The sequence below is a fragment of the Siniperca chuatsi genome, linkage group LG4 (assembly GCF_020085105.1).
Source record: "Siniperca chuatsi isolate FFG_IHB_CAS linkage group LG4, ASM2008510v1, whole genome shotgun sequence".
Classification (NCBI taxonomy): domain Eukaryota; kingdom Metazoa; phylum Chordata; class Actinopteri; order Centrarchiformes; family Sinipercidae; genus Siniperca; species Siniperca chuatsi.
The window spans coordinates 28,842,685-28,869,570 of NC_058045.1; the positions used below are offsets into that span (position 1 = coordinate 28,842,685).

Below are 26,886 nucleotides of genomic sequence, written 5' to 3' on the forward strand. Positions count from 1 at the left end.
TACTTTGATACTATGCGTATACAAAAACACTGATTCATTCACCATTTCAACTGTGACAGACCACAATACAAAAGAATCACAACTTAAATGCAGCTAATTCTTCATTCTGGTTTAAAATCAGAAATACTCAACAAAAACATAATGCACTAAATCTAATGGACTCACATATTTCACCTGCAGATCTTTCTGTTAGGGAATAATCACTAAAATTCTATGTCTTGAGTATCTAATGCCACCTAAAGGCCTGAAATGCTAAAAGGTTAGTAGCTTTCAAGTAGAGCTAAAACCCTTAGTCGATTAATCAAGTGGTTCAGAGAAAAGTAATCATGATTTATGTGAAGAGACATTGCTGTTCAGTTTTTCCAAATGTATTTTTTTGGCGCTTTGAGCGCCACAAGCCGAGTGCCATATAGTCCCATTATATTAAAAATTATGCAGATACGGCCGATATTTCCAAAACTCACACCAAAACAATCTAGATGGATAAATAGCACTACAGGTAAGAGGAAAAATATGTATTTTTGATTTTGGGGAGAACAGTCCCTTTAAGGGAATTGTGATAGGCATTTTTATCTATTTTCACAACATCCTGTTGTTCATTTGTATATTTAATATCTTCCAAACACTCATAACAGAGCTCAATAAAGTACTTCTGTGTTTCACTACCATCTCCTTGTATTGTAGCTACAAATCTCAGTGCATTTAGCTATTTATTTGCAAAGCGACAATTGCTTGGCGGAAAGATGGATTACGCCACAGGAGAAGTTTGAAAAGTTTCTTTTGATTGGTTTTTCTGCCTTGACTAGTCTTCTGCGAAGGAGCAAGCTACACACTTCAGAGACATGTTTCAAGTCTACAGAGGGAGAGTATTTGATAATTAGATTTTCAATGGAGTCTTCCTTTTATCGCAACAATAAAGATAAGTGCAGGGTAATCTACTGTAGTGGTTACAGAGCATCCTGAAACCACACACAAATGTTTAAACAGTCCTTCAACAGCCAACAATTTTTAAATGGAAGACCTGGTTTTAACAACATTGACCTTTCTTACTAATAGTCATTCCTCTGTTGCCTTCATGTGTTTGCTTCTGTCTGAACAAGGAATGTATATAAATAACCTCTGCTACAGTGCTTCTGTATCTTATCACCTCTGACTGAAACATAGCGGGTGAGAAAAATACATCCATCTAGAGGGGTGGGAAAGTCCAGGGGCAATTCATCACTTCACTTAATACTTTTACAGGAAACTGTGTGTATGTGTGAGAGAGCAACTCAGCAAGAGGGAAAGAGGAAGCATTTAAAAAGTTCGTAATTCACGTGTAAACAAAAGGCTAGTCCAACAAAACACAGGATAGGAATGTGTTATCACTCTCAATTTCATTGACAGGTCTTAATACAGGGACTTTTAATACATTGACTGGACGGCTACTAAATCCGAGTTAATGCTTCTTGTCGCAGTAAAAGGTTAATTTACAGCAATACATCTCGTAAACATTGGAAGAAAACTTCCCTATATGTTCAATTTTGATCTGTTGAGAGAGACATAAAATGCAGATTTTTCAAGACTCATTACCAGTAGTTCCTTTTTTTTTGCTTCGTCACTCTGAGTTGAGATGTATTGGTGTTGTCTGTATTAATATGTTGGCAATAGAAATGTTGACTTTTGTACCAATAAATTAACTTGAACTGAAAATGACCCTAGACAGAGGTGATGTTTGTCAAACAGGTGTGAATCTTTGTGGACCGGCGGTGAGTTTTAAATACCATCTAAGCCGTACGCACAGCCACATCATCATTTAACAAATACCCAAGATATCAAATGTTAGTGTTCTGTGAACTCAAACAAAATAACCAGTGGCTATGACGCGTATAACTATTCATTTCTGCTTTCATGTCTTGTATTACTGTATTTTCCCAAGGCTGGTTTTAATATTAGACAGGTACCAAGGACACTCACATTACTGTTTCAGTGTGTTTTGTGTGTGTGTTTCCTTCAGACTGTGAGATTTTACCAGTCCCTAAACAGACAGCCGATCGATATGCAAACAATTCAGAGTAAACATCGTTCCTGGCGTCAGGACAGCAAGAAGAATGACTTCCAGAAACACCTGACTCACAGTACCAAGGCAAACACACTACATCTAAAAATGGCTTCCACAAAGTGAAACCTAAGAAATTCACAATGACTACATTTACATGCAGGCTTGGAAAGATGATATCTTGACTGACGAAATAATAATAATGAGCAAAGTATGCATAGACAGCATGTTACTGACTGGTTTCATGCTGGTAATGATCTTATTTTTGTCTGATCATGCAGTGACAACTTTTCTACAACTTCTACTGTCCAATTAATAATAATCGACCTGATCATTAGGGACTAATGATTATTCTGCAGTGGTTATTTTGCACATGGACGCTGTTGCCAAAACTATCTAGTAAAACTATACAATAGGTCTCAAGTCTTCAGGGCAAGTCCAAGTCAAGTCACAAGTCTTCATTAGCAAACTGAGAGTCAAGATCAAGTCTTTCAAGTGTCTGAATGCTGACAATTCAAAAGACACAGTACTGGCATGGACATTTTTCTTTAAAAGCCATCTTAATACAGGTCTTGCAAACTGTGTGGTTATGCATTTTTGTATACATCATTTTAATACGTTAAGACTTGAGATTTGAAATGTTTGCTTTCAGTCAAAGTCTTTAGGGATTCTAATCTCAAGTAGGTTGTCTCACAGCACTCAAGCTCAAGTCAAGTCTCAAGTCCTCAGTTTTGTGAAAATAAGTCAGATTTCAGGTCTTACGTCTACAGCTGTGTTTGTCCATATCAATACAGCTCCTGACTTCAATTACTTTTTGAAGTATAAATAAATAAATAAATAAATAAATAAAAGATACACAAAACATTTAACACTTTTCTGGTAGTAAAGAGACACATAAAAAGGCACAGCTGCTGTATCAGCTCTATCAATGGGTATTGATGCCTTTATTATCAGAGGGAGGAGCCTTTTTGACATTCCAAAGCAGAAAGTTATGGAAGTCTTAGCTGGAATCATGCTTCTGCAAATGTCTCTGCAGACTAGGGCTGCCCCCTAATAGTCGACTAAACTGTTAGTCGATGAGAAGAGTCTTAGTCGACCATGTTTTCATTAGTCGGGTAGTTGCTGAAAAAAAATAAATAAATAAAAAATAAAATAAATACTGCATTCGGTAGCTAGCTGCACCTTGTCACCGAGACGAATGTATCAGGGGATTGTTGCAACACGGACATTTTCTCTTGTAACACAGGAAGTCACTTACCGGCGCACTGCTGCTAACTGTACTAGCTGCCATTAACTAGTTAGCTAACATAGCAGTCCTATAAGCTGACTCTGCCCGGACTGGAAACTTGGAGTACTGGGGTAGTCTTGGTGTTTGTTTACAACGCTAGCACTGGAGCTTTCGACCGCTAGGAGGAGGAAGTTTTTCGGCCCGGGGCGGGGGACCCAGCGAGGGATGCTGCCGGGGAACGGGGCCAGAAAGGGCACCAGAACAGGAGCCAGGTGAGCAGGCAACAAATAGCGAACCTCCCAATTAACACGGGATTGGGATCGAACAAAACCTCCGAGACCGACAGAGGTCGTTTGACGACAGGGATTACAGTACCGAGGTGACAGGGACAACGAAGACACTGCATGTTCAGGCTGGGACAGGAGAGGCGTGAAGCGGGAGAGGAGCGAGTTTGTAGTGAGTTCATTTGTCAGCAACGTTATACATAAGTCATCATATTGATAAGTCAGTGAGTTTTTGGTTTTGTGAAGTTGGAAATTATTTATTCCCATGTTTTGAACAACGAGACTTGTGTGATGTTATACTGTGTTGAAATAAATGAACAAAATGTTCAGCCTCCTTGCTGGTTGTTCCGACACATTCAGAATAACGTTACCGCTTTTACCGATAGCAACAGGCGGCTCGCTTTGTGCCCCTTGTAAAATTGATATTTTAAAAGGCTCATTATTACCGTTTTGTATTTCTCTTTAATGTAGCACAGTGTTAACAATGTTACTTATAACATTCTTTCTCAGCCCTGGAACTCAAACCATTTTCTGATGCCCCAAAAATATACATTTAAATAATTAAATTTAATATAATAAACGTTCGACGACTAGTCGACTAATGGCTTGAACTAACGACTACTAGTCGACTAGGAAAGTCTTTAGTCGGGGGCAGCCCTACTGCAGACCTAAGCAGAGAAGGGTATTTAGAATAACCATAGGTCGCAGAGATGCGCAGAGGAGTGGACACACACACACCTTCCAAATCTCAGCAACGCACCATGCAAACCTGCGCATCCAGTAAGCTGATTGGGTGATCCAACTCCTGTCAGAAGGGAAGTTTGAAGCGGAGAAGAAAAATCATGTACATTAAAACATATACCCAAAAGTACAAAAGAAATGCAAACGTCTCAGAACGACCTCAGTGCACCTCCTGTATGTGCAGCCCGGAGAAGCATGTTCCTGCCTTAACGCAACTATGATCAACACAGATCAGTACAGTGAAGGTGAAAAAAATGGAACACATGGAGGCAATGGACCCCACATCGTGCTCCTGCAGGACTTTGAGAAATGACAGACACGCTTGTTTACACTACAACGGAGGAACGAGCAGCTGGTGCTAATCATTGGTTTGATATTCAGACGTAAGAGGCGATGAGGTGGTTTATTCTCTGCACCCACATGAACCTCATATTCTTCTTTTGCTCTGGATGTTAGGGGCTGTTGGCCCCTCCTCCCCACCACCTCTCCTCATCTGCATCCTCCTGTGTCTTGTTACCTTGCTTCAAATATTTTGTCTGGGAAGGAACCAATCGATTTTCTAACGCTTCAGCGTGTCCATGTGTGTCATCAGGGGGTTTCAGGCAGTGTGTGTCGTGCATGTAATGGCATATTGGCAGTTACAGAGTGGCAGGGGATTAGGGAAAGCTAAACAAGAAAGCCACTGGGGGCTGAATCCTCCCTTTGACACAGCAAAAATCCACAGATGGTAACAGTAAAAGTGCTTCAAGAATGACCTCCCTTCATTCTTTTCCACGAGATGGAATTTTTCATGTTTCTCACCAGAACAGGAAACCAGATTTTATATTCTCTGGCTGCAATGGCTGATGGATCCCAAACTTCCCCTGTCATAGGTACTAGTTTATATAGTGAAATAATACTAAAAATGTGAAAGAAACCTGCTGCTTCAGTGTGTTGTAAGGCAATTCACACCACCAGTGTTTTTTTTTTAAGTGTTTTTAACATCACTCTTCCATTAAAATAACAAACAAAACAACAACGCTTCCATTGTTACTAATTCATCAATCCACACAAACACAGAGACATACATGTGACTACTCGTGTAAATTGTAAATTTTATAACTAGGAGCCCCAGTGCGACTTGCAAATATACCCCCCGTTTTTTGAGTGGTTTCTATAATCATCTCTATCATGTGAAACACCAAGAGGGGGCGAGAATTTGTCTGTGCGTGTGTGTGTGTGTGTGTGTGTGTGTACCTGTGTACGGTCCATAAGTGCTCTTGCTTGGCCCTTTGGTGACAATGAAACGAAATGAAATAGATTCATTTTTCTAAAGAGAAGATCATTCAGACCCTCCCATAGGAGTGGCCATCGGGAGCACCGGGAAAAATCCCGGTGGGCCGGTGTGGATTGAACAGACGGATGCTTCAATTTACTACTCAAAGATCTAAAATGGAGCCTTTTCACAGATGTTCTTGTTTGATCTATCAAAATACCGGTAAGATGAAAGCCCTTGTATTTTGAAGCCAGCAAGGTAGCGAAAACAAGCATACACAACAACATGGTGTAGGAAGAAGAGGAAATATGGTTTGTCAGTTAAAGTGCGGTCTTCGTTTGACGAACGAAGTTAGCAGACAGTAAGCAATGGACTTTACATGACAACATTCACAACTTTGATTAATTTTTATGAAAAACGATTTTGATTATTTTGATCGGTCGACCCTTACGGACTAAAGAAATATAAATAATCAAGGAATGGACATATATTCAGACTTTATGACCGCTTTAAAGGCGACAACTTTTTTTTGTGTTTACCATGCCAATAAATCTGAATGAATTATACTTTGGTACTCACGGTTTCTGTAAAATGAACTGAACAATTGAATGGTGGTGAATCTAACGATGTGTAGCATGTCCATATTGAAAAAAGTTTAAACATTGATATATTTGTATGTGTGATCTAAGTAGCTTGGAACTAGCTCAAAAGAGCGACCCGGTGGGTTTTAAGAGGTTTAATACATCCAAAAAACTTCTATAAAAACCAGATCAGCGTCTAATTGACCCTGTGCGTTTATATGTCAAAACGTGTAGCCACACCCGGCCAGTAAGAGAGATCGGCGTCTAATTGGGGCTTGGCTTTTAATTTAAGTTTTATGGTATATTTTATTACCTTTTTTTATTTTATCTTAAATTATTTAGTTTATTCATTTTGATAATATTTGGCACTACATTATATGCACAAAATAGAACCATTTCATTCCACTTCAGTGTTGACTTAAACACAGTCCTGTCCGAGTCGACGCCTGACTCCTGAGGAGAAAATGTCCACCACAGTGTGGGGATATATTATATTTATATTTTAATAGCTATTTTGTTATCTTCATTTTAGTTTAAGCTTACATTTTATTTTTTCGTTTTTCTAATAATTTTACACTAGATTATATGCACAATGTAAATACAGCCTGTTAGTTCCACCGCTGTAAAAATATAGTGTGTGTTTCTGTAATTAATGAGTGAATGTGTTATTTATTCGTTTTGATAATAATTTGCACTGTTGCAATGTTATATGCACAATGTAGTTATTTTAGCTTGTAATAAACTTTTTTTTTGTTTGTTCGGTTCAAACAGATTTTTTTTTTAGATCTAGTTGAAACCACTGTTGTTAAGTTTCTTTAGGCGTACATACATTTTAACTAAATTTCGTCTGGTTCTATAACTTAGAAGGCCGTGGCTGCTTTTGACCTAAAAATTACCAAAACCATGCTCACTGGGTTGCATCCAAGCTTGTAAAAAAGCTTCTAAAATGCTCCTGCCCACCCTTTACACTGTGTGTTTGTTTGTCTGTCTGCCTGATACCCGTCTGTACATGCACATGCCATAACAGGACATTCCAAACAAAACACACAAATATACACACACTGTATGTAGCACTGTGGTGCATAATGCTACCACATGGCAGCTAAAGATAACGAGAACCATAAGGAAATTTGATCCAGCACCTTTGTTTTTTTCCCTCCCCTGTTCAAGTCAAGTCTAGAGTGTTTTTATTTGGCCTACATCAATAGAGGTGTGACAGTGCGTACTGTGCTGAAAATCCTATAAACATTTTGACCTGAAAAACATCTGTACCCCCCCCTCACCTGTCCACCACATTGGGATCAGCATTTCTGGAAAGCAGAAGCTCCACACAGCGAGCAATTTTGTCTTCACTGGCAGAAGCTGTGCAGCTGGCCATGAGCAACGTCCAGTGATCTGTGGACAAGAGTACATTAGTGTGGAAGTGCATCATCACAATTTTAAGATTCAATTTTAGAATTTTTAGTTACATGGACATGCATCATATCTATAGCACCAACTACACCTGGCAGATAGTCCAGTGATGGCTGAAAGAAAAATCTAGAGGAAGCTTTATGAAGAGTCAGACAATGTGGGGTTGAAGAGTTTTCTCAACTACCGCTAAGTTATTATGAGCTGTTTTTAAAGCTAAAATGCTTTACAAATTACTTAAAATCAGAAGTAGCATGCTTGAGGGGTCAGTTAGGAGTAGTTTCAAGATGTTACGTGAATATAAACTATAAGCCACAGTGTACATCAAAGCAGCTCCAAACGTTGTCTAAATGGACAAGTGTTCCCCGTTATACCATGTTCAATTCCATGTTTGTTTTTGGAGAATGATGTAGTTTGGTTACTGTTGTTACCTCATGGAAACAAATAAAAGGTATAAAATCCTCATTATTGGTAATCGTTATTAGACCATTTAGCACAACAAATGAGAGGAAAGAAAAGCACTATTTTTTCCACCACAATGTAGTCATACATCATGCTGCAATAAGGAAAAGAACAAATCTGGACAATAACCAGGGTGATGGAGATGGATAGCCGTTTATCTGGCATCAGGAAATGTGGCAGCCTTTGTGGGACTGAATGACTTCAGAGTAGTTGTCTCCTTATCTCATCCTGATAAGACCGGTCTGAGACCAATGGCAATGCACTCAATTCCTGTTTTGTTCCGCCAATAACCCAACCTGTGTGTATCACATATATCTAAGTGAGTATTTGTGTGTGTGCATGCATACCTGAGCCTCATCTGTATGTGGGTTCCTGTTTTCTCTGTGGCTGTGCATGTTTGGCTCTATATCTGTGTGCAAGTGTGTGTGTGTGTGTGTGTGTGTGTTTATATTATGTGTGTGTGGGTGTAAACCAGACTGCCTGGTTTGCATCTACAGGGGACTGGAGTAAATAAATCAGAGGCTTGAGAATTGGTGAGGGTATGACAGCAGCATGGTGACTTTAATCAGTCACTCATGCATTCCTCCGCTCAGCCTCGCTGCTTCAACAAACGCCATCAGGACGTGACCAAACGTCATCCTTCTGTTTAATTGTTTCCTTCACCCGCCTGAAGCATCAGATGCCGAGACCATGTGAAATCAGTCACACACACAGTTTAACTCGACATTCTGGACTGGATTCTGAGAATTAATTGACATCAGATATCAACAGCATGACTAGTGCTGTGGTTCCAAACATGGGCCTGTGGACATCCAGGGGCTACAGTAGGGTTTCTAATGGATACCCAAGAAAATTAAGAATGCAGTGTTCTTAAAATATCTTATTGTACCTGCAGCAGCAATAGTGACATGAACGCAGAAAAAAAACCTCAGAAGTTTACTTTCACCACTGTTTACACTTTAACTTACCAGTCATGGTTTTTATGCACTCACACAGACAGCAATTTTCTCATTGTGTGTCTATTGTGTATATTGTTTATTGTGGCTGCTGCTTTAAATAATGCAGACATTTTGAGTAAATACAACAAACTGTTGTCAAGTGTAATTTGCTAATACATGTGTAGATACATTAATTTATATCTATATGCAGTGTTTTTTGTAGGGCAGCACAATTAATTGAAATATTACATCGAAATCGTAATATGGCCAAGTGCAATATCCAAATTGCAGGAGCTGCAATTTTTTGATAAAAAAGGTGTGACAAAACAGCATTAAAATGAAGTACTGTAGTGCTGCAGAGATGCCCTGGCCTACAAATCTTGTTTTCCCGATGTAAGAAAATGTGTTTGTTTGGTACAGACCCCAACAAATGTCAAATCAACAATTTAATTTTAATAGTTTTTTTCCCCTAGTGAAAATGAAAATTGTGATACAAAAATTATCATTCCCACTAATCAAGAATCGCAGTGTGTTTTTTTTTTTTAACCATATTGTGCGGCCCTAGTTCTTTGTCATGCAGTGAACCACAACAGACAAAACTCAATAACTTTCCCTCACGCCTGATTAATTTTAATGATTTCACTGTAAATACTGATGGACACAGCAGAAAGTGACTACAGCTATAAACTGTTTTTTTCCTTTTGCAATTGAAAAACAAAGAAGATAGTAGCTAGACTCAAAAAGACATGTTACTCCAGATGGCGCTGCAACTAATAATTACTGTCCTTATCCATTAATCTATTGATTATCTTGTTAAATAATTGATAACTCATTTGGTCTGTAAAATATCACATAATAATGAAAAATGCTCATCACATGTTTCCAGAGTACAAGGTAATGTCTTCAAATTGCTTATTTTGTCTGACCTGCAGTCCAAAGCCATTTCATTTACAATGATATAAGACAGAGAAATGCAGCAAATCTTCACATTTGAGAACCTGGAATCAGCAAATGTGAAGATTTTGTTGACCATTCTGTCTATTGCCTAATCAATTAATCGACTAGTTATTTCAGCCCTAACTGCCAGAAGATAAAGGTGATCACATGTACCCTTCAATAAGAAATTGCTGCGGAGCTTCACTGCTCATTAGCATAAAGTCCAACTCTGCTTCCTGTTATGGAATCAGTGACATAACGTTACCAGACGTTGCTCTGCTCATTTTAAAGCAAAGATTAGCAGTCATTTAATCTTATTGATTTGAGTGGACAGTTACAGTGACTGTAACAGCAGAATGAGCTTCAACATCGAACATCCCAATCTGCCAAGAGTTCAAAGGTCAGAATTACAACTCCCTGACAATATTCCTTTGACCATAGACTGATCACCTAATGTGATTCAGTGGGAGAAGGCCACAAAAGCCTACCATTAAGGCTGAGTCTTTACCGCAGCGGCCCAGGTTCGATTCCCACACGGGGCCTTCTGCTGCAAGTCATCCCCTCTCTCTCTCTCTCTCGCCTTTCCTGTCGTAACCCATTCCTGTTCTGACTGGAGTGGAGTCGTCATTCAACCATCTTTTCTCCCTCTACAGATTAGACATTGTGCATTACTGAAATAACTTATCTAAACGACAAAACGTTTCATGTTTCTGGAGGATCTGTAACTGCATCTTTCCAACAGGATTCATGGTTTTGTGTGTATACAACTGCCGACTTAACATTAAAGAGTTCTTCCCCCATGCTTTTTTTTACCCAGACTGACCTCGATCCAACAGATGCCTTCAATTTCTCTTGCTTTGGGATGAGGGTGCAGTGTGCATGAACTAAAAACAGCTCAAAGGATCAGCGGTGTGTTTCTGCTAGAGTTCCTCTTTGGCGTCATCACCATTAAGTAATGTCAGATGAAGCGTATTGGTGCAGAGATGCAATTGGTCCCCTGGTCTTTGGCTGTAGCAGGTGAGGAAATTGAAAAAAGGTGCCACAGGGAAGGACAGCTCGACACCAACGCAACAGGGACCACCAGGAGGATTAGGTATGGCTGTTTGATATCCAAGCCTGGAAGGCAGCAATGTAATGGTGTTGCCTAATCAAACTATCTGCCCTAGTTTTTTTCTGAAAGGTGGTGGGTGAGGGATCACAGAGGTCAGTGGAGCCTATACTTGTATATCTTGATATCAACCACCAATTCAAAATAGAACAAATTTGAGATTGTTTTTATCTTTGTTTTTGGAGGAAAGAACCAGGAATAAAGTTCAAACCATACTTCAGTTTGAAGGTAATTCCCTATTTGGTGGTTTTACTAGTTTTGAGTGACCGGTTACAGATGCCAAGATGCTCTATAAAATGATTTAGAAGGTCTTTTGTGCCCACAGCTGTGAAACGTTGGAGTGATACTTGCTCATCTTCATTTTATAAGATATGGGTTGTATTTTTGACATAATTTTTAAGGTTTGGTTTCACAGGTTTTTACAATTTTTAATTTTTAAGATTTCATTTTTACTGTAATGTACAGTTTCTTTTCTTTTACATTTACTGTAATGTAGCAATGGAATGACAGGCAGTGGATGAGGCAATAAGAGGTATTGTAAAGTGCATTGTTCTCCTCTCAGGTAAGAAATCCTATATAAGTGCAGTCCATTTACCTTTATGGCGATATATAGTGCCTTTTCCTGTGAGCAGACTGTGCCAAATTGAGTTATCCAGCTAATAAGACAGGTTTACAGATTTACTGTAAATTCTGTATTTTCCTAATCAAATTATAATAAAAAGCATTGTTCAAGTATCAAATGTATAGGTCATACAAGAATTAGAGGCTTACATTTTGCAGACTTTATTTTCATTTCTTCAAGTAAACATGAAGGAAGAATAGTCTATGGCAGAGATTTCCACTCTTGCCATCATCTCATATACACACACATTCTCACACACACACACACACACACACACACACACACACACACACACACACACACACACACACACACTTGTCAATTGTGGTAACTCACAGTTGGCACAATTGACAAAACCTTCCAAGGTGTGTCTCTCTACTTGGTTGACAATGGTTTCATTTTGGTTGACTATGATCAGCCATGATTGTTCTACAACATACATCTCTCTTTCCCTTTCCCTCCAATGTAGTTATGTAGTCAATCCTGAGTCAAAGTTGAATACTAGTGATAGTGATAAACTACTCTTATTAGCTTTTTACTCGCAACTTTTACTGCACTTTCAGTAACAAGATTTTACTCGCCAAAAAGAGGGGGCGGGGGGCCTTTTAAATCACAATGTTACGATGGTAGAGGGGTCAGTGGTCAATGGCTGCGCAGCCATCCTGATGATGGCATCGTTCATCGGCCTAACCCTAGTAAGGGATAGAGGTGTAGGGGTGTGTGTGTGTGTGTGTGTGTGTGTAGGGGTTACAAGAGAACTGAAGGGAAAAGCAAGGTAAGAAGATTAAAGTACTTTGTGAGTAGTAAACACTAAAATAAGGTGGGGAATTAAGTAGAATTAAAATAGTAAAATAAGAAATAACCTATTAGAAATAGAAATATAACCCCCGCCCCTCCCCAGTTACGCATCATTCTGTGGGAAACATTCTGTATATTTGTTAAGCTCTAATCTGCTCCCAATAACCAAGCGTAGGCTGCTATGGTTTTAAGAGAGACAGTGGAATATGTTGCACATGTTGCCTGCCCTTAAATAAATTCACGCTACTTTCTCATCTCTTAATTTTAATACTTAATATACAATGTTGTTAAGAATAGATAAATAAATAATGCTTCAAATAGACCCCGTGATCGGTTATCGCTATCGGTCAATACTGCTTCCAGTGATCGGCCCCAAAAATCCTGATCGGAGCACCCTTAGTCTTTACTCAAGCAAAAGCTAACCATCCAGAGTAACCATTTCTGGAGGTAGGCTTTTTTATGCATATTTTTATTCAGAACACAAACATTTGACAACACACTTTAAAAAAAATTATGTATTTGTCATTAATATACTCTCCCCTGAAATTCCAAAAATTGCCAATTCAGCACTGGGTTGAATATCTTTGTTATAGATAAAGTCTGAAATACATCAGCCCAGAAGTGGTTCAGCCTGATACAAGACCAGAACATGTGAATCAGGTCTGCCTTTTCTGTGTGACAACGATCACATATTTAGTTTACATTAGGGCAGATCTTAGACAGTCTGGCCTTACTATAATGAGTTCGATGAAGAACCTTAAACTGAATTAAGCCAAGGCGAGCAAGTTGGTCATTTTTAAGATCAGGATTTTCAGAGGTGTCATTTCCCCCATTTAAGACAAGATTTTCTCCATACCTCCATGAGCTTAGTGAGAATGAGGTCTGGTTGGACAAGATTACCCCTCGAAACATAGTGATCCATATTGGTCTGACCTTTGCTGAAGTTGGCACTTGCCCCTCTGTCCAGTAGCAGTTTGGCCAGGTCGTAATTAGCCACACTGACAGCACACATCAGAGGAGTCCAATCAAAGCCAAGTCTCGTCTCCACGTCCATACCTGCCCACACCAAAACGATCAAATTAAGTAAAGCAATGAAATTAAATATAAAAAAAAGTAAATCTGTGCCTAATGTCCACCAGCACACACACACACATACATACACAAAATAAGATCATGTTTGCTTTTTAGCTTCCTTCCTCGAATTTTTGTTTTTCCTATCCCGCTTGATTTCTACAAATCACTTTCTGGCAAAACTGTTTACGTTGGGGTGAGAAATCACCCCCCAGGCGCTTGACAAATGTTGGTAAATTTCAACTGTCACTAGTTAGTTTTCCTCCCCACCAATTCAACCATTCAGACATCCTTATTTGCCATGTCAGCCTACACACAACAACCCTGATTACAGGACAACGGGCCTCATGCAAGAACATTTTCATATTCTTAAACCTCTCTTACTTGCTTGCTCATACAAGTCAAATTCAACAAACTCTCTTAACTGGACAAACTTCTAAATTGATTGTTTCAGCCTGATGAATTAGAAATTAGCATAATCTATGCCAGGGTCCAAAATTAACAGAGATATTAGATGGGATAATATTATAGCCTACAGTAGATGATGTTACACTGTTGGGTGCAGTAGAGGACGATATTGGAGTGAGAGCAGAGTGAGATAACTTTCCTAGTAACTACTGTAAATTGCCAAAAAATGTCAATAAAATCATAAAATCTAAAAAACAAAAAACTCTGTAAATTGGCAAGCCAATATTAATTTAGCATTCAGTTTGTGGTAGTTATATTTTTTTATTTTAGTTAATTTCAGTATCATGAATTCATTCAGATTAAGGCATTATGATTTCAGTTCAAATGATTGTGACTCGTACTCGTACATGCCACAAAAGAATCTGTTCGTACGAGTGGTTCTTGCATGAGTGATAATATCTTTTATTTGCTATTTAATGCTAACTATGAAGTTGCTATGGATAAAGCAATAAAAGCGATAAAAACACTGATCACAAGTGAATATACGTGCCCACACAGTCAAGAGTGCTAAAATGTCACACAGGAAAATGAAGAGAGTACTTGCCATTGTCCAACAGCTGTTCAACAGCCCCAATGTCTCCTTTACTGATGGCTCTTTTCAGCATCGACAAATTATCTTCTGCATGTGGTATAACAGCATCCAGACCCTGTGACAATGGGGAAGGATCAGAATTAATTCACAACATAAAAATTACTCCAAAAAATGTCTAAAAATACACAAATAACTCCAAAATATGATTCACCATATAGAAGCTGTGCCACCTGTATGTGTGAGGATGAGGATACAGTAATATAGAAATATTATAATAAAAAGTCAATAGCATTGATAGGTATCCAATGTCAATGCAAATAATAAGTAATTGTGTAGTACCAGTATCAAGGGTATTAGACTACTATCTTACTTGTGCTATGTCCCAATTTCATGCTCCAAACTAATACTACACAGTAAGTAATGTTTACTAATCTTCATACTGTGACTATAAGGCACAATTAATGTAATTAGTTTAGGGCTGCAACTAACAATTATTTTCAGCATTGATGAATCTGTTGATTATATTATTATACTATAAACTGTCGGAAAATAGTGAAATATGCCGTGTATAATTTTGCAGAGCCCAAGATGAACCAAAATACATTCACTTTATAATCTTATATGACAAAAAAAAGCTGCAAATCTCACATTTGAGACGCTGAAAGTAGAGAATCTATGGAAGCACAAAATGCATCCATGGATGCCAATTACACTGCATATGTGGAACATTAACAATTTAACTTACTGAGGACAAAGCGAAACGTTTTTCTAAAGATTTAATATTTTATTTTTTTGCTTTCAAAGATTTTCCTGTGGCTGTCTCATCACTTGCACAATTAGTTTGAATTACTTCCAGCTGTGAAGCTGTATCAGCTCCTATTTCCATAGTGTAACGTTATTGCATTTTGAGACAATAGTGTCCGTCAACAGCACAGTTATAATTTAGCAAATAACCACACGGTGACAATTTCGTTTATCAACTTAGAATTAATATGTGGAATAAAATTAGGACACAGCGTTTGACTTGGAAAATAAGTCACAAGCATGGCAATAAATGGGAAAGAATGGGGAAACCGTTTAGGAAGTATATTTTATGATCGTTCAGCCAGCTAGTTCTTCCACATTCAGATTGAGACCAGAGTTAATCGTGTAGTTGAATTATTAAGATTACTTATTCAGAGTTAGGATATTAACCTAGCACTTGGTAGAACTACTTTAAAACAGACTTGTTGACGTAATACATTTAGACGTTACGTCGAGCTAATTGTGCGCATTTTGCTTGACCATGAAGGGTGAAAAAGAGCGGCAAGGTGGTGCAAAGTTGAACCCTTCTCACTACAATTATTGTAGTGTAGTAATTACAAATTAATCATAACTACTTTGTGCCAGCCTATAAGGTTTTCTCCTGTTTCCACTTTGCCGCAAAACAACCTAAAAAGAAACTAAACCTAGCTTAAAGTACGTTAGCTATGCTACTAGTAAGCAGCAATTATGTCGTTGCTGCTAGCTAACGTGTCATTCAGTTCTATCAGAATAAACCGCTTTGAGAAAAGATGAAGGACGTTTTCTAAAGTAACCTCGATGCAAGAAGACTTTTTATCCGAACACCCGATATCCCAATCGTCATTGCTGGCGTCGCTTTCATCTCCAGCTGGGAAAGCATAATCCATGAAGCTGCCCATTGGTGAACTCTGTTTAGCCGTTGCAGACAACCAGAAGGTGTTTCAAGGTGCACTTTACTGCAGCCCGCGGGTGGGCGGGGTTTGACATCCCGTGGGTGGGCGGGGTTTGACATCCAGCGACGTCTGATCAGAAAGCATGGAGGCCTGCAGAAGGTTGAAGTTCACATTGTGGTAGAGTAAGTTTGCTTTGCTATGGTATTAAAGAGTCCCATTTGTGAACACTAACATTAGCTATTTAGCTAAAATTAGTTTATAAACATTTCACAGTATAGTTGTGAATGCTTAGATGAAATTGTGACTATACTTAATGCTAGCTAGCTTATATTAGCTAGATAGCTAACATTATTGGTTAGCCGGCTTGCTACACTGCAGCCAAGGAATGGATAGAAGCATTTGGAGTTTAGCTGTAGCTAAATGCTACTATGCTATCTCATGCTAGTCAGATAGTTAGAACTAGCATTTCTTTTTCTATTAGTTCAACTCGTGTAACGTTAATGCTTTAGTTTTGTTTGTCCAAAGGCCACTCTGGGGGAAAAAATGAAGAGGGGAAGTATGGCGGGTGAGTGGTTTGGTGCTGTTATTTATCTTACATTTTAATATTTTTCTTTAAAACATTCCACTAATGGATTGGCTTCCTCCATTATTAACGCTGACTTAAAATAATAAGTGTGTAGTTAGTTGTGTAAGGCCTTTTTAAAGCTCCTGCACACCTACAGTCCACCCACACAGGTATTTTCACCCACGTGCCTGATTAGACCTTCTCGGGACTGTGGGTGTTAGCAAACTAATTGATTGACATGTCCCTCACTTACCTGTTAGTTTTGTTGCAACTTGTATCTTATCATTCATATAGTACATGGAGTTTGGTGACACTCCCAGCAGGGCTCTACTCATCCAGAATAAGTGAAAACACCTGTGAGGATGTGCAGGGTAAGTATTTTATACTTTGCATGGTATCAGCATACAGCAATGTAACTGATGAATCAATTCTCATTGATTTTGAGTCTTACAGAGGCTCAAAATAGAAGGTACTTGGATGTAAGCCATCATTATTTATAATTGTATATGTATAACTGACAGTCTTGTGAGATGTGTCATACTTTGGGATACAATCTTATCTGGCTGCAGAGGATGGTAAATGTCCAGCAGAGGTCACTCTTTCTTCTAGGCAAAGGCAAATAACCTTGGTGTCCCTCAACAGTGTGGCTTCATGCGATTCTCCTCATCCCTCGGCTCCATTAGAAAGCTCAGGCTCGGCTTTATCCTGTCTCTCACAAACGCAGACAATTGCAAGGTCCAAATAACCTTTTTTAAGAAGCAGGGAAAAGTCAATCCCTCACTCACTAACCCAGCCATTGGTTAGATTTGGGGAGACAGGGAGAGCATGTCCCATGTATTAGAACAGGGATTAATTGTCCCCTTTCATTTGATTGTCTCATTTGGATAGTCTGTATATTCAGATTTCTTTATAGGCACGGTTACGTTTTTATTCAAGCACATTTTGCGGGTTGATTTTGTAACGCACACAACCACCCCTTCTCCTTTCAAACCAGAACCTTCCTTCTACTTATTTAACTTAATTTACTGCTTTCAAATGCATTTTAACATCAAATTGGACTTGCATATTAAGTAGTCTGTTTTATGTTTGTCCTACAGATCAGTTCAGCCATATTTATCTTATTTTGCATTGAGGATTACCTCCCCTTGGTCTTTCTTATACCTACAGTACACTCAAGTGTGCACATTTTTGTGTGTGTGTTTTCAATGACACTGGTGGAGTTGCAGTTAAACAAGTTCAATGCCACACAGTATACCACTGTCACTTTCTGTGCAGAGTTTGATCATGTGTCTACCTGAAAGCTGAAATTAAACCTGCACTTGACTTTGACCACCGCTGTACTTGTCACTTTTACTGTAATACAAAATACTCCTATAGATCTTCTGCCATTATAGCATAATTATTTATCAAAAAAAATCCTGATTGGTCATTTCTTGTCGTTCTCTTGGGCACAGCTGGGGAGGGAATCGATCCCATGCCTTGCTGCTTTACAGTCAAACAGCTGATAGTGATGGGGAACTATGAGCTTAATATATATTTCTTCCAACAGATGTACCCAGCCTGTGTCTCGCTCTTAATGTAACTACAGCTGAAGTGCTGACAGTAAAGATAAGACACAGTTTGCCAAAAAAAAAAAACCCCAAAGTCTTACCGCATCTTCACATTTTATCTCTGTTCCCTTATGGAATGTCTGGAGGCTTTGATCCTCCCTCTCTTGAAACTGTGTGTAACCTGAAACTGATAAAAAAAAGTTTCAAGTTCTTTTTAGATGTCCCGGAACTGTTTCTGCTATTTTGTGAATGATAATGAAGCAGCTGACTGGAGTGAAATAAAAGGCCACAGCTCGGCATTCAGAAGTAGTTCAGTAGACCTGCAGCAGCTTTTGGGATGAGTTTCAACTGTAAAGTTTTTAGGCTCTGTTATGTTGATCTGGTCGTGTATACTGACATAAGAAGCTAGAGAAAATGTCCTACACGCTGTATGAGAGGCAAAGCTAATTAAGAACATTGCATTGAGTTGTGCTGTTTTACTCAGTTTTTGCTCTTTTATCTATCTATTTTAGCACGTGGGTGAGTTTTGTTTTAATTGACATATAAATGATAGACCATTTCATGTACAAATTAGGCACATTATTGTTTGGGACCACTTGGCAGTTGTTTTAGCCATACACCATAGGCTTTCACAAATAAGTTGATTAAGGTTTTTCAAATGCCACTGACACCCAAAAGCTCCACGTACCACCTCCCAGTTTGGAAAATTTTCCGAACTGGGAGTATTAAAAATTGTACACTATAAATCAAGGGGTTGTAATGTGAGATAAACTTGTGAAAATGTTTAGGAAACATTCTTGAGGCAAGACATATTCATCACACAGCACATTTTATACACTTAAAGCTTTACATACATTTTAACTTTAGGGAATTCAAATCAAAGACAACCCTACAAAGATATTTTGTTAAAGAAACTGGATTTCCACTGAATGAAATTAAAGTGGGGAAAGAAATATTCCATATTGATCTCTGGGTTCCCGTTGCTCCCTGCATTGCCTGATACTGTATGTGGATCAATATCTGTCTGCTGAAGTGGCCTCATTCGGACACGCTGGCTTCACCTCTTCAGCTTGTTGCCAACAATATGCAACCTGAGGCTCGTCGGCGTGGAAATGACGTGTCTCCCCGCAAGTTTTGGCGAGCCCATAAAGGATGGGCTCTCCTCTCACTCACACTGAAGGACAGAGCGAATGGGATCAGATACGACCAGGGAGGCGCACAGAGGATAGAGATACCAGTCTCGGTCTTGGGGAGGGAGATAACAAACAGTGAAATCATATTTACCGGAGGCAGTTAAGTGGAGGATAAAACAGGAGAGCCCCCTCTCTCTGTCTGTGGGAACGGAGCCGCTGAGTGGACACAAATGTGAGCGACGCGCACGGAAACGACTCAGGTGCAGAGAAACCAAACTGGCGGCGCACTTAGGATGCAGAAGTCACCAGTGGAAGATGCAAACTTCTTCTCCAAATATTTCTTCTGGTAAGACGTGTTTCGTCTACATCCTTTTTGTCTGAGGAGCTGAGGTTGTCTCTGGATGGCGAGGTGCAGACGCAGCTCTTATTGCCTCACTGTAGCCACATCATAATGAGGAGCAAAAAGCACTAAATAAAACTGGAGTTTTAAGAAACCGCACAGGAGAATTATTTAAACTCATCCTTTGGTGACTGGCGTGTTTGAAAAGTCTAATAGGCATCAGTTAATATTGTCATCAATTAATAAATGCTCCAATTCTCTTCTGTCTATGCGTGTTTGGAGGTTCAGAGAGAACTTCGGTAGATGTGAAACTTTGCGCCCCATGGGGCAGGTGCGACAGGGCACAGGCTGTTTTGTGAGGAAATTAAAGTAGCATAAAACCTTAGAAAAAAAAATCTGATCGTGTTCTGAATGACGAGCGTCAAAATCGTTAGGAAGTGCTGTCATACTGCCACGAACCGCATTCATGTCGTGTTTTCAACAATATTTCACTCCAAGAGTGCCAGTGAGGCGGAGGTTGTTCGCTTATTCCATGCGTAAAATGCGCACCTGTCGGTTTAAAACCGTGCGCGAAATGCGAGCTGTGCTCCGATGAGGTATGTTCTAGAAAACGCTGTCCTCGACATTTGTGGAGCGTGGTAAGAGTCATTCACAGTAAGTAAAACACCATTATTAACGATAATAACATTACAGTTTGGATTTAAAGTGCCTCTATGGTGATCACTAACGACTTTTGATTTACGTTATATTTTTAAGAATATTCACTATGGTATCAGAATTTCTGTGGTTTCAATACTTGGCATGTATATTTTTTGTGACTTTCTTTATATCCTCCTCTTAAAATTCTAATACACTGAGTTGTGTTTGTGTGCACTGATATGTCATCTCCTCACACTAATGAGAGAGTGAGCAGACCCAAAAAGTCAGATGATGTAAACTACAGTATGACACCTTGCTGGGGCAGCCTTTCAATGGTTTAGTCACAGGGGCTAACAAACATCTGACTTTATCTCCCTTCTCTGTCATTAGTCTGACTGTGGAACCTCAGGCATTACTTGCATGTATATTACAACTAACACCAGTTTACATTAAAGCTTCCAGACTCTCCAACACTGGCTTTTTTTTGCAACCATACCTAAACAAATACATTTAACGTAATCTTTCAAATGTCTTCCATCTAATTATAAAATGCATTTTATGTGATTAATGTACAATACGTAGCCTACACAGTGTCTTTCAGCAGTAGATAGTAAGACAGTCATGTATTCAAAGTGCACTGGAACACTAGGAATGTACTATCAATACAAATAGTACATGTACATGTTGGACTTTATCTGGATTCCCAAGTGCACATACACTTTTTGCCGTAGCTTCAAACAGCTGATACCCAACAATGTGTCTAATCTGTGGTTTTTGTGTAGTTGGATGTCACCGCTTCTGAGGAAGGGCTTCAGAAAGAAGTTGGTGCTGACAGATGTGTATAAGGCTCCTTCTTTTGATCTGGCAGACAACCTCTCTGAGAGGCTCGAAAGGTTTGTGCAGTTTTCAATTTATGTACCTGGCTTGTGTGTGTTTTGTTTTTCAACGTTTACACGTCAGCACACTCACTGGTAATTGTCATGCATTGCAAAGTAGGTCTTAAGACCTCAGGTATCATTGTGGTCCCTAGCATCATATAGTTAAGAAACCTTTTTTTAAATTTGTTTTAGTAGCTATCAAGCAAGTTGTCTGGCTTGTGTCAGTATGCAGACAAAAGGTTGTCTTTTAATGTGGAGTGTGGAATGCTGCATTAACTAATATATATGTAAATCAAATTCAACCATTATGTAAGAGGGACTGTGACACAAACATGAGATTGTCACCTCTTTGGTAGTTGGAGATAATGTAAAGGTGAAGAGTTTGATTTAAAAATGCTTGGGGAACAAGCTATACACCCTAACCCTAAAGTTACTAGTAAGGTGATCTGTCATCTAAAGGGAAAAAATTCCATCCTTACCCATTTTAACACATTGAAAAGCATTTTATTGTTTAATGTGGCACTTTTCACTGGTGGCTGAACACAAACTGTGATATCTTATCGTATTTCCTGCATCTTCAATGGAGTGTGCCATCAATCTAAAACATCTACAGTAAACATCAGATTTTGGCATCAGTCCCTCAGAATCAAAGACTAAAGGCTTCTTTGGAGAGCTGCACCTCTGTTCTGTTATCGCACAGGGGCAGAAAATAGACCAGAAACTATTCAATACTACAACCATCCACCTCATCATAAACAGATGTAGGAAGCATGTAGGCAGTATGTACCTGCACACTGTGTGTCTGAGTGTCAGCTTACATGAAGTAAAATCATAAAAATCCTTTATGGAAGAAGAATTCGTAGAAAAACTGTAACCTAGAAGTTTCACCCTGGATGTTTTTCATACATGCCCTTTACATGCATTAATAGTAGCCATCCTTCCCTCGAAGTCAAGTTAATATAGGGGCTGGCATGTAAACAGTACTATAAACCAAACCTGTGTGTGCCAAACAAACAACCAGGAAACAGATGATGGGCAAGGTTAACTCTTTCAATTTGTCCCTTGTTTCATCTTTCTCTGTTTATTTCCCTTTTTCACCAAGCCACTCTTTTTCTCTCTCTCTCTCTCTACCTTGCTATGTCTCTCTTCCTCTTCTTCACTCTTTTCTCAAATTAATGTGCATAATTTTATAATTTTACTAAACACAAGTGAATATAATGGTTTTTCGCGGTGTATATTTATACCCCTTTTCTCTCTCTCCCTACTAGAAATGGTATATTTAAAATTCTAAATATTACAAAATTTGTTAGTTTCTGTCTTCTTTTGTCGTCTTTTATCAATCATTATGTTGCTGTCTTCCATTTATCCTTTTCTATTCTTTCTCCTCTCTTTTCTTTTAATTTTCTTATAGCACTGAGCAAATGCCAAATCTTTGACAAATTTTTTATATTCTAAAAAAAAAAGAAGAAAGAAGTTAGATGTTAACCCAAAGATGAAATACTCACATGTCTTCTTTCTTTCTTTTATTTATATATATATATTTTTTTTACCTTGCCTAACAACCACAGCAGTGTCCCCCATTGGCCTTGCCTCTTGGTTACCCAGGGGCCCGCGTCACACTGAATGGTGCCAACAAGCCAGTTAATGTACATGGGTGTTAAAAATTCGACCTTTAGAAAGGGCCTAGTGCCCACCGGGTGATGAATGAGCAGTGGTGGGTGATTTTGCTTTCATTATTCCGATCAGGCAAACAGTGAAGGCTTCTGGGAATGTGAACTTTACCTTCCATTAAAGCATGCTGTGTACCGTCAGTCCCTTTATCACCCACTCAATTCAGTTCAATTCAATGAGCTTTTCTGGCATAGAAAGGATTTCATTATGATGCAAAAGCTGATATTGTATACATCAAGAGCTAGAAAGAAATAGAAGTAAAGAAATGGATAAAACATAATTATAAAAATACATTTTTATTCAATTTTAACAATATAAAATAAGCATTTATGGTTATGTTAATTTGAAAGATCAATGTACTGTATATTTTTATACCTTGGTATTATTAGTAATCAGTAATAATTAGTATCAGCAAACAAATAAGAGCCTAGATGAGAAGTTTGTAATCTTTTAACACCAAAGGTTCTGTTAGTGGTAGCAATTCTCAAGCTAGGTCTAACTACATTTTCCATCACTCTTGTTCTATCATCTACCTGCTCCCAACTTAAAGGAGATAAATGTGTTGGAAATAATTTTTTGGTCATTTTTTCACCTTGTCTGCAATTTGCCATCACCAGAAACTCTAAAAGCCCTACTTCTGTTTGTTTTAGAGGAACAGAGACTGCTCCTTGATTTGTGTCGTAAAGCAACTCCACAGATTTTCCCAAATTTGACTCGGTGGCAGTTCAAAGATTTATATATAAGACAATTATTTTGATTGTATATTAGTTTGTTTGTGTTATTGTGTGACTTTGGTGTTTTGCTGGGGATTGACGCAGCAGTAGACCAGCAACTCCCGTGTTCTGCAAGGTAAAATTACTGTTTTTGTCAAAGGAGTCTGGTGGTGGCTTTGGAGAGAGCGCTATAAGGCTCAGTTTCCCATTGCAAAGGGCTGTGTGAAGGTAAAGCTGTGAAAATATTCTAAATACATAGTACACTTAAACTGATAGAGATTTATTTTTTATTTTTTTTTTAGGTGGGCTTTTTTTAGTTGGCTAAAATATGTTTTGTTGCAGCCTCCGTCCTCTGCAGTGCATTGCTTAGCTTCCATGCTGGTCCTGTCTGCTTCTCCAAACTGGGGGCGTGCTGACCACCATCTAAGATTGGGTCTGATTGTAGATCTCTTTTTTTTTTTTTTTTTTTTTTTTTTTTTTTTTTTTCGTAGAAGAGGTTTCAGTCGTAGTCATCTGGACACTGTTTTTAGAATCAAGATGTTTCGGCTCCCATCCGGAAGTCATTCTCAATTGTGAAAATGGTCTGAGAACTCAGAAATTTAAGCTACTCTGTGTTGCTTAAGCCCTGCCCTCAGGGAGGCGTCTTCCTCCTCCCCGAGGGCAGGGCTCAGTGAAACCTTTTCTACGATAGAATACTCCTGGACGAATGAGGGACTACGCAGTCTTTTTTGTTATCGCTTTGTCACCTCACTGCGTGGCACAAAAAACTGTTGTAACGAAAACCGAATTTGAATGGCAGTGATGAGGACACTGTATTTAATGGTTAGTTTGCAAATTGAGATAAATATACTGTTCAAAACTGGCAGCACTTCTCTTTGTATACATCTTTAGTATAGTAGAGTTTTTAGAGCTTGGTAGTACTTCAGGATATAGTATCAATACCTATGACAGGGAAACGCTTCAGACTTTGTCCTCTTACTCTGTTTTTATCACTTTCTTCCTTATTGGTCTCCCCTCCTTCCTTCTCCTTCGCTCATTCTTTCTTTTCTCCCCTTCTTCTCCCATCACTCACCGTTGAACTGGTCAGCCAAATGACCCTCAGTTATAAATGACCCTCAGTGAACAATGCAGCTACTTACCGTCGCTGTAACTGCTTGCCCGGGCAGTTGTGGGAAGTTAATCCAACAGTGTTGTAACAAGAGCAACAAACTTAAAGCTACAATAGGCAATATCCAAAAATATTTTTAGAAAAATCTGTAAAGCTTATAAAAATACACATCACAATGTTGAGGTTCAACATAGACAAGAGTTCCGTTTTCACTATCTAACAAAGATTAGATTTGCCCGAATGAAATTCCATAAAAAAAAAAAACTTAATGATAAGTCTTCAAATTAATAAAGAGAAACAAATAAAAATGTTCTTTTTCATTAGTCATATTACTTCAATTATGTTTGTGCGTTTGTTTAAATAAATGTAATATAGCTTCTCGTTCTGCGACTGAATCACCAGCCAAAGTTAAGAAAGGACTCTTGAAAATTGGAAAGCTGGTTTGTTGCCAAATAGTAGTAGACAAATAGAACAGCCACAGCCAAACTTTGCTGGCATTTGGCTGGTGGATGTGTTATTCTCCCACCCTGCCTGCACTGCTGTTTAACTGTGCTGTAACTCTGCCCTCCCTGCAGAGAATGGGACAGAGAGGTGGTGTCAGCCAAGAACAAGCCCAGGCTGATGAGAGCGCTGGCCCGCTGCTTCCTCGGCCCTTTCGCCTTCTTTGGTGTCCTCCTCTACCTCGGGGTGAGTCTGTCATCTCTGGAGGAAACAGATCTGACATAACTCGACTTAGGAAGTGTGGTGTTAACTCTGCCATAATGGATCATACCATGAGTTGCACATATAAAATTCTTGTGGTCTGTTCAATGTGATGTTAAGTTTGCTTATTTTGTAGATAGAATAAAGTAGGGGTGGGCCGATGAACGATGCCATCGTCCATCGCCGACCACTGAGCCCTCTACCATCGTAACATCGTGATTTAAAAGACTGTAAAAAAAACTCTGATCTGTGTTTACAACATACCTGTCTTTTTGAGTTGCTAGAGTCAGAAAATCCAAATCTGGGCCAGCGTGACCAAGGAGGGGGGGGTGGTACCTGTTAACAGTCTTAACTGTGTTGGAATGGTGAGGGCCTACAGAGCTACAGTGACATGACGCATAAAAATCACAAGCATGTCGCACCATAGCGTCGCTCTCCCGGATTTATTGGAAGGTGGCGACAGCAGCCATTGTGTCAGTACAGTTGGAGGTGGTTGCAAAAGGAGTTTCTGGTTGTTTGATGTTCTTAAATATTTAGCAGAATCTCAGTTATGTTACCTTTTTAAAAGCAAAATTTTGACATTGACATTGATGTCCTCTTATATAGGGCATCTGTAACGAAAGAGTTTCCCTTCGGGGATCAATAAAGTATTTCTGACTCTGATCTTGGTTAGCTGGACAGATCCATACATTTTTTTTTTAAACGGTGTGACATTGGGTTTTTTTTCCTCATGTACTACTGCACTGAATTGTATGGAAAAAAATCTGATCATGGTGTACCATATAACAGTGTATATTGTAATGCACAACAGGATCAAGATATAAAAAAACATTTTTAAATGATATTTAAAAATTAGGAGTATGCACCTTGGTAGAAGAATGCACTAGTGACTTCTATTAAGCTAGTTTTGACACCTAAAAGTTAGGATTTTTAACAAATAATTGTAACTATGAATGACATGCATTGCAAAAGGATTGCCAGGAGCTGACCAGGAGTTGACTCTTACCTGCTCCAAGTGACTGATTTTTGTTTCTCAACCAAAAAGAAAAAGTAAAAATATAATTATTAATGTAAAAGTAGATCAAATCAATGCGTCTCTTCCCTTATTGTCCCATCTCTTGGTGTAGGAGGCTTCCAAGGCGGTGCAGCCTCAGCTTCTGGGTCGCATCATTGCCTCCTTTGACCCTATCCACGTTCCAGAGCGGAGCCAGGGATACTTCCTGGCCCTGGGCCTATGCCTCCTCTTCACAGCCCGCTTCCTCCTGCTGCAACCTGCCATCTTTGGCCTGCATCACCTGGGCATGCAGATCCGCATCGCTCTTTTCAGTCTTATATACAAGAAGGTAAGGGGAGGACAGTGTGTACTCATGGAACTGAGACTCAGTTGTTTCTTTCTTTGTGTAAAACCTAAACCGTTCTACACTGTTTGAGACATTTTT

At 39.0% G+C, this 26,886-nt stretch overlaps 2 protein-coding genes across 3 annotated transcripts in view; one reads left to right on the forward strand and one right to left on the reverse strand.

Moving 5' to 3' along the window:
- The window catches only part of asz1 (ankyrin repeat, SAM and basic leucine zipper domain containing 1), a 31,202-nt gene extending 14,964 nt beyond the window's left edge, over positions 1-16,238 (reverse strand). Inside the window, exons 1-4 of the mRNA XM_044192832.1 lie at positions 16,050-16,238; positions 14,485-14,587; positions 13,335-13,457; positions 7,411-7,522 (exon numbers count right to left, since the gene is read on the reverse strand). Of these exons, the coding sequence (XP_044048767.1) occupies positions 7,411-7,522; positions 13,335-13,457; positions 14,485-14,587; positions 16,050-16,154 (443 nt within the window). The 5' untranslated portion in view covers positions 16,155-16,238. The remainder of the gene's footprint in view (positions 1-7,410; positions 7,523-13,334; positions 13,458-14,484; positions 14,588-16,049) is intronic.
- A 21-nt stretch (positions 16,239-16,259) lies between these two features.
- cftr (CF transmembrane conductance regulator) overlaps positions 16,260-26,886 on the forward strand; it is a 47,702-nt gene continuing 37,075 nt past the window's right edge. Inside the window, exons 1-6 of one of the 2 annotated variants that reach the window (XM_044192822.1) lie at positions 16,260-16,330; positions 16,674-16,713; positions 17,008-17,084; positions 21,158-21,268; positions 25,321-25,432; positions 26,575-26,790. In XM_044192822.1, coding sequence (XP_044048757.1) covers positions 21,162-21,268; positions 25,321-25,432; positions 26,575-26,790 — 435 coding nt within the window. In that variant the 5' untranslated portion in view covers positions 16,260-16,330; positions 16,674-16,713; positions 17,008-17,084; positions 21,158-21,161. Of the gene's footprint in view, positions 16,331-16,673; positions 16,714-17,007; positions 17,085-19,296; positions 19,743-21,157; positions 21,269-25,320; positions 25,433-26,574; positions 26,791-26,886 lie in introns of those variants that run through there. The other variant, XM_044192821.1, reaches the window with a different exon arrangement.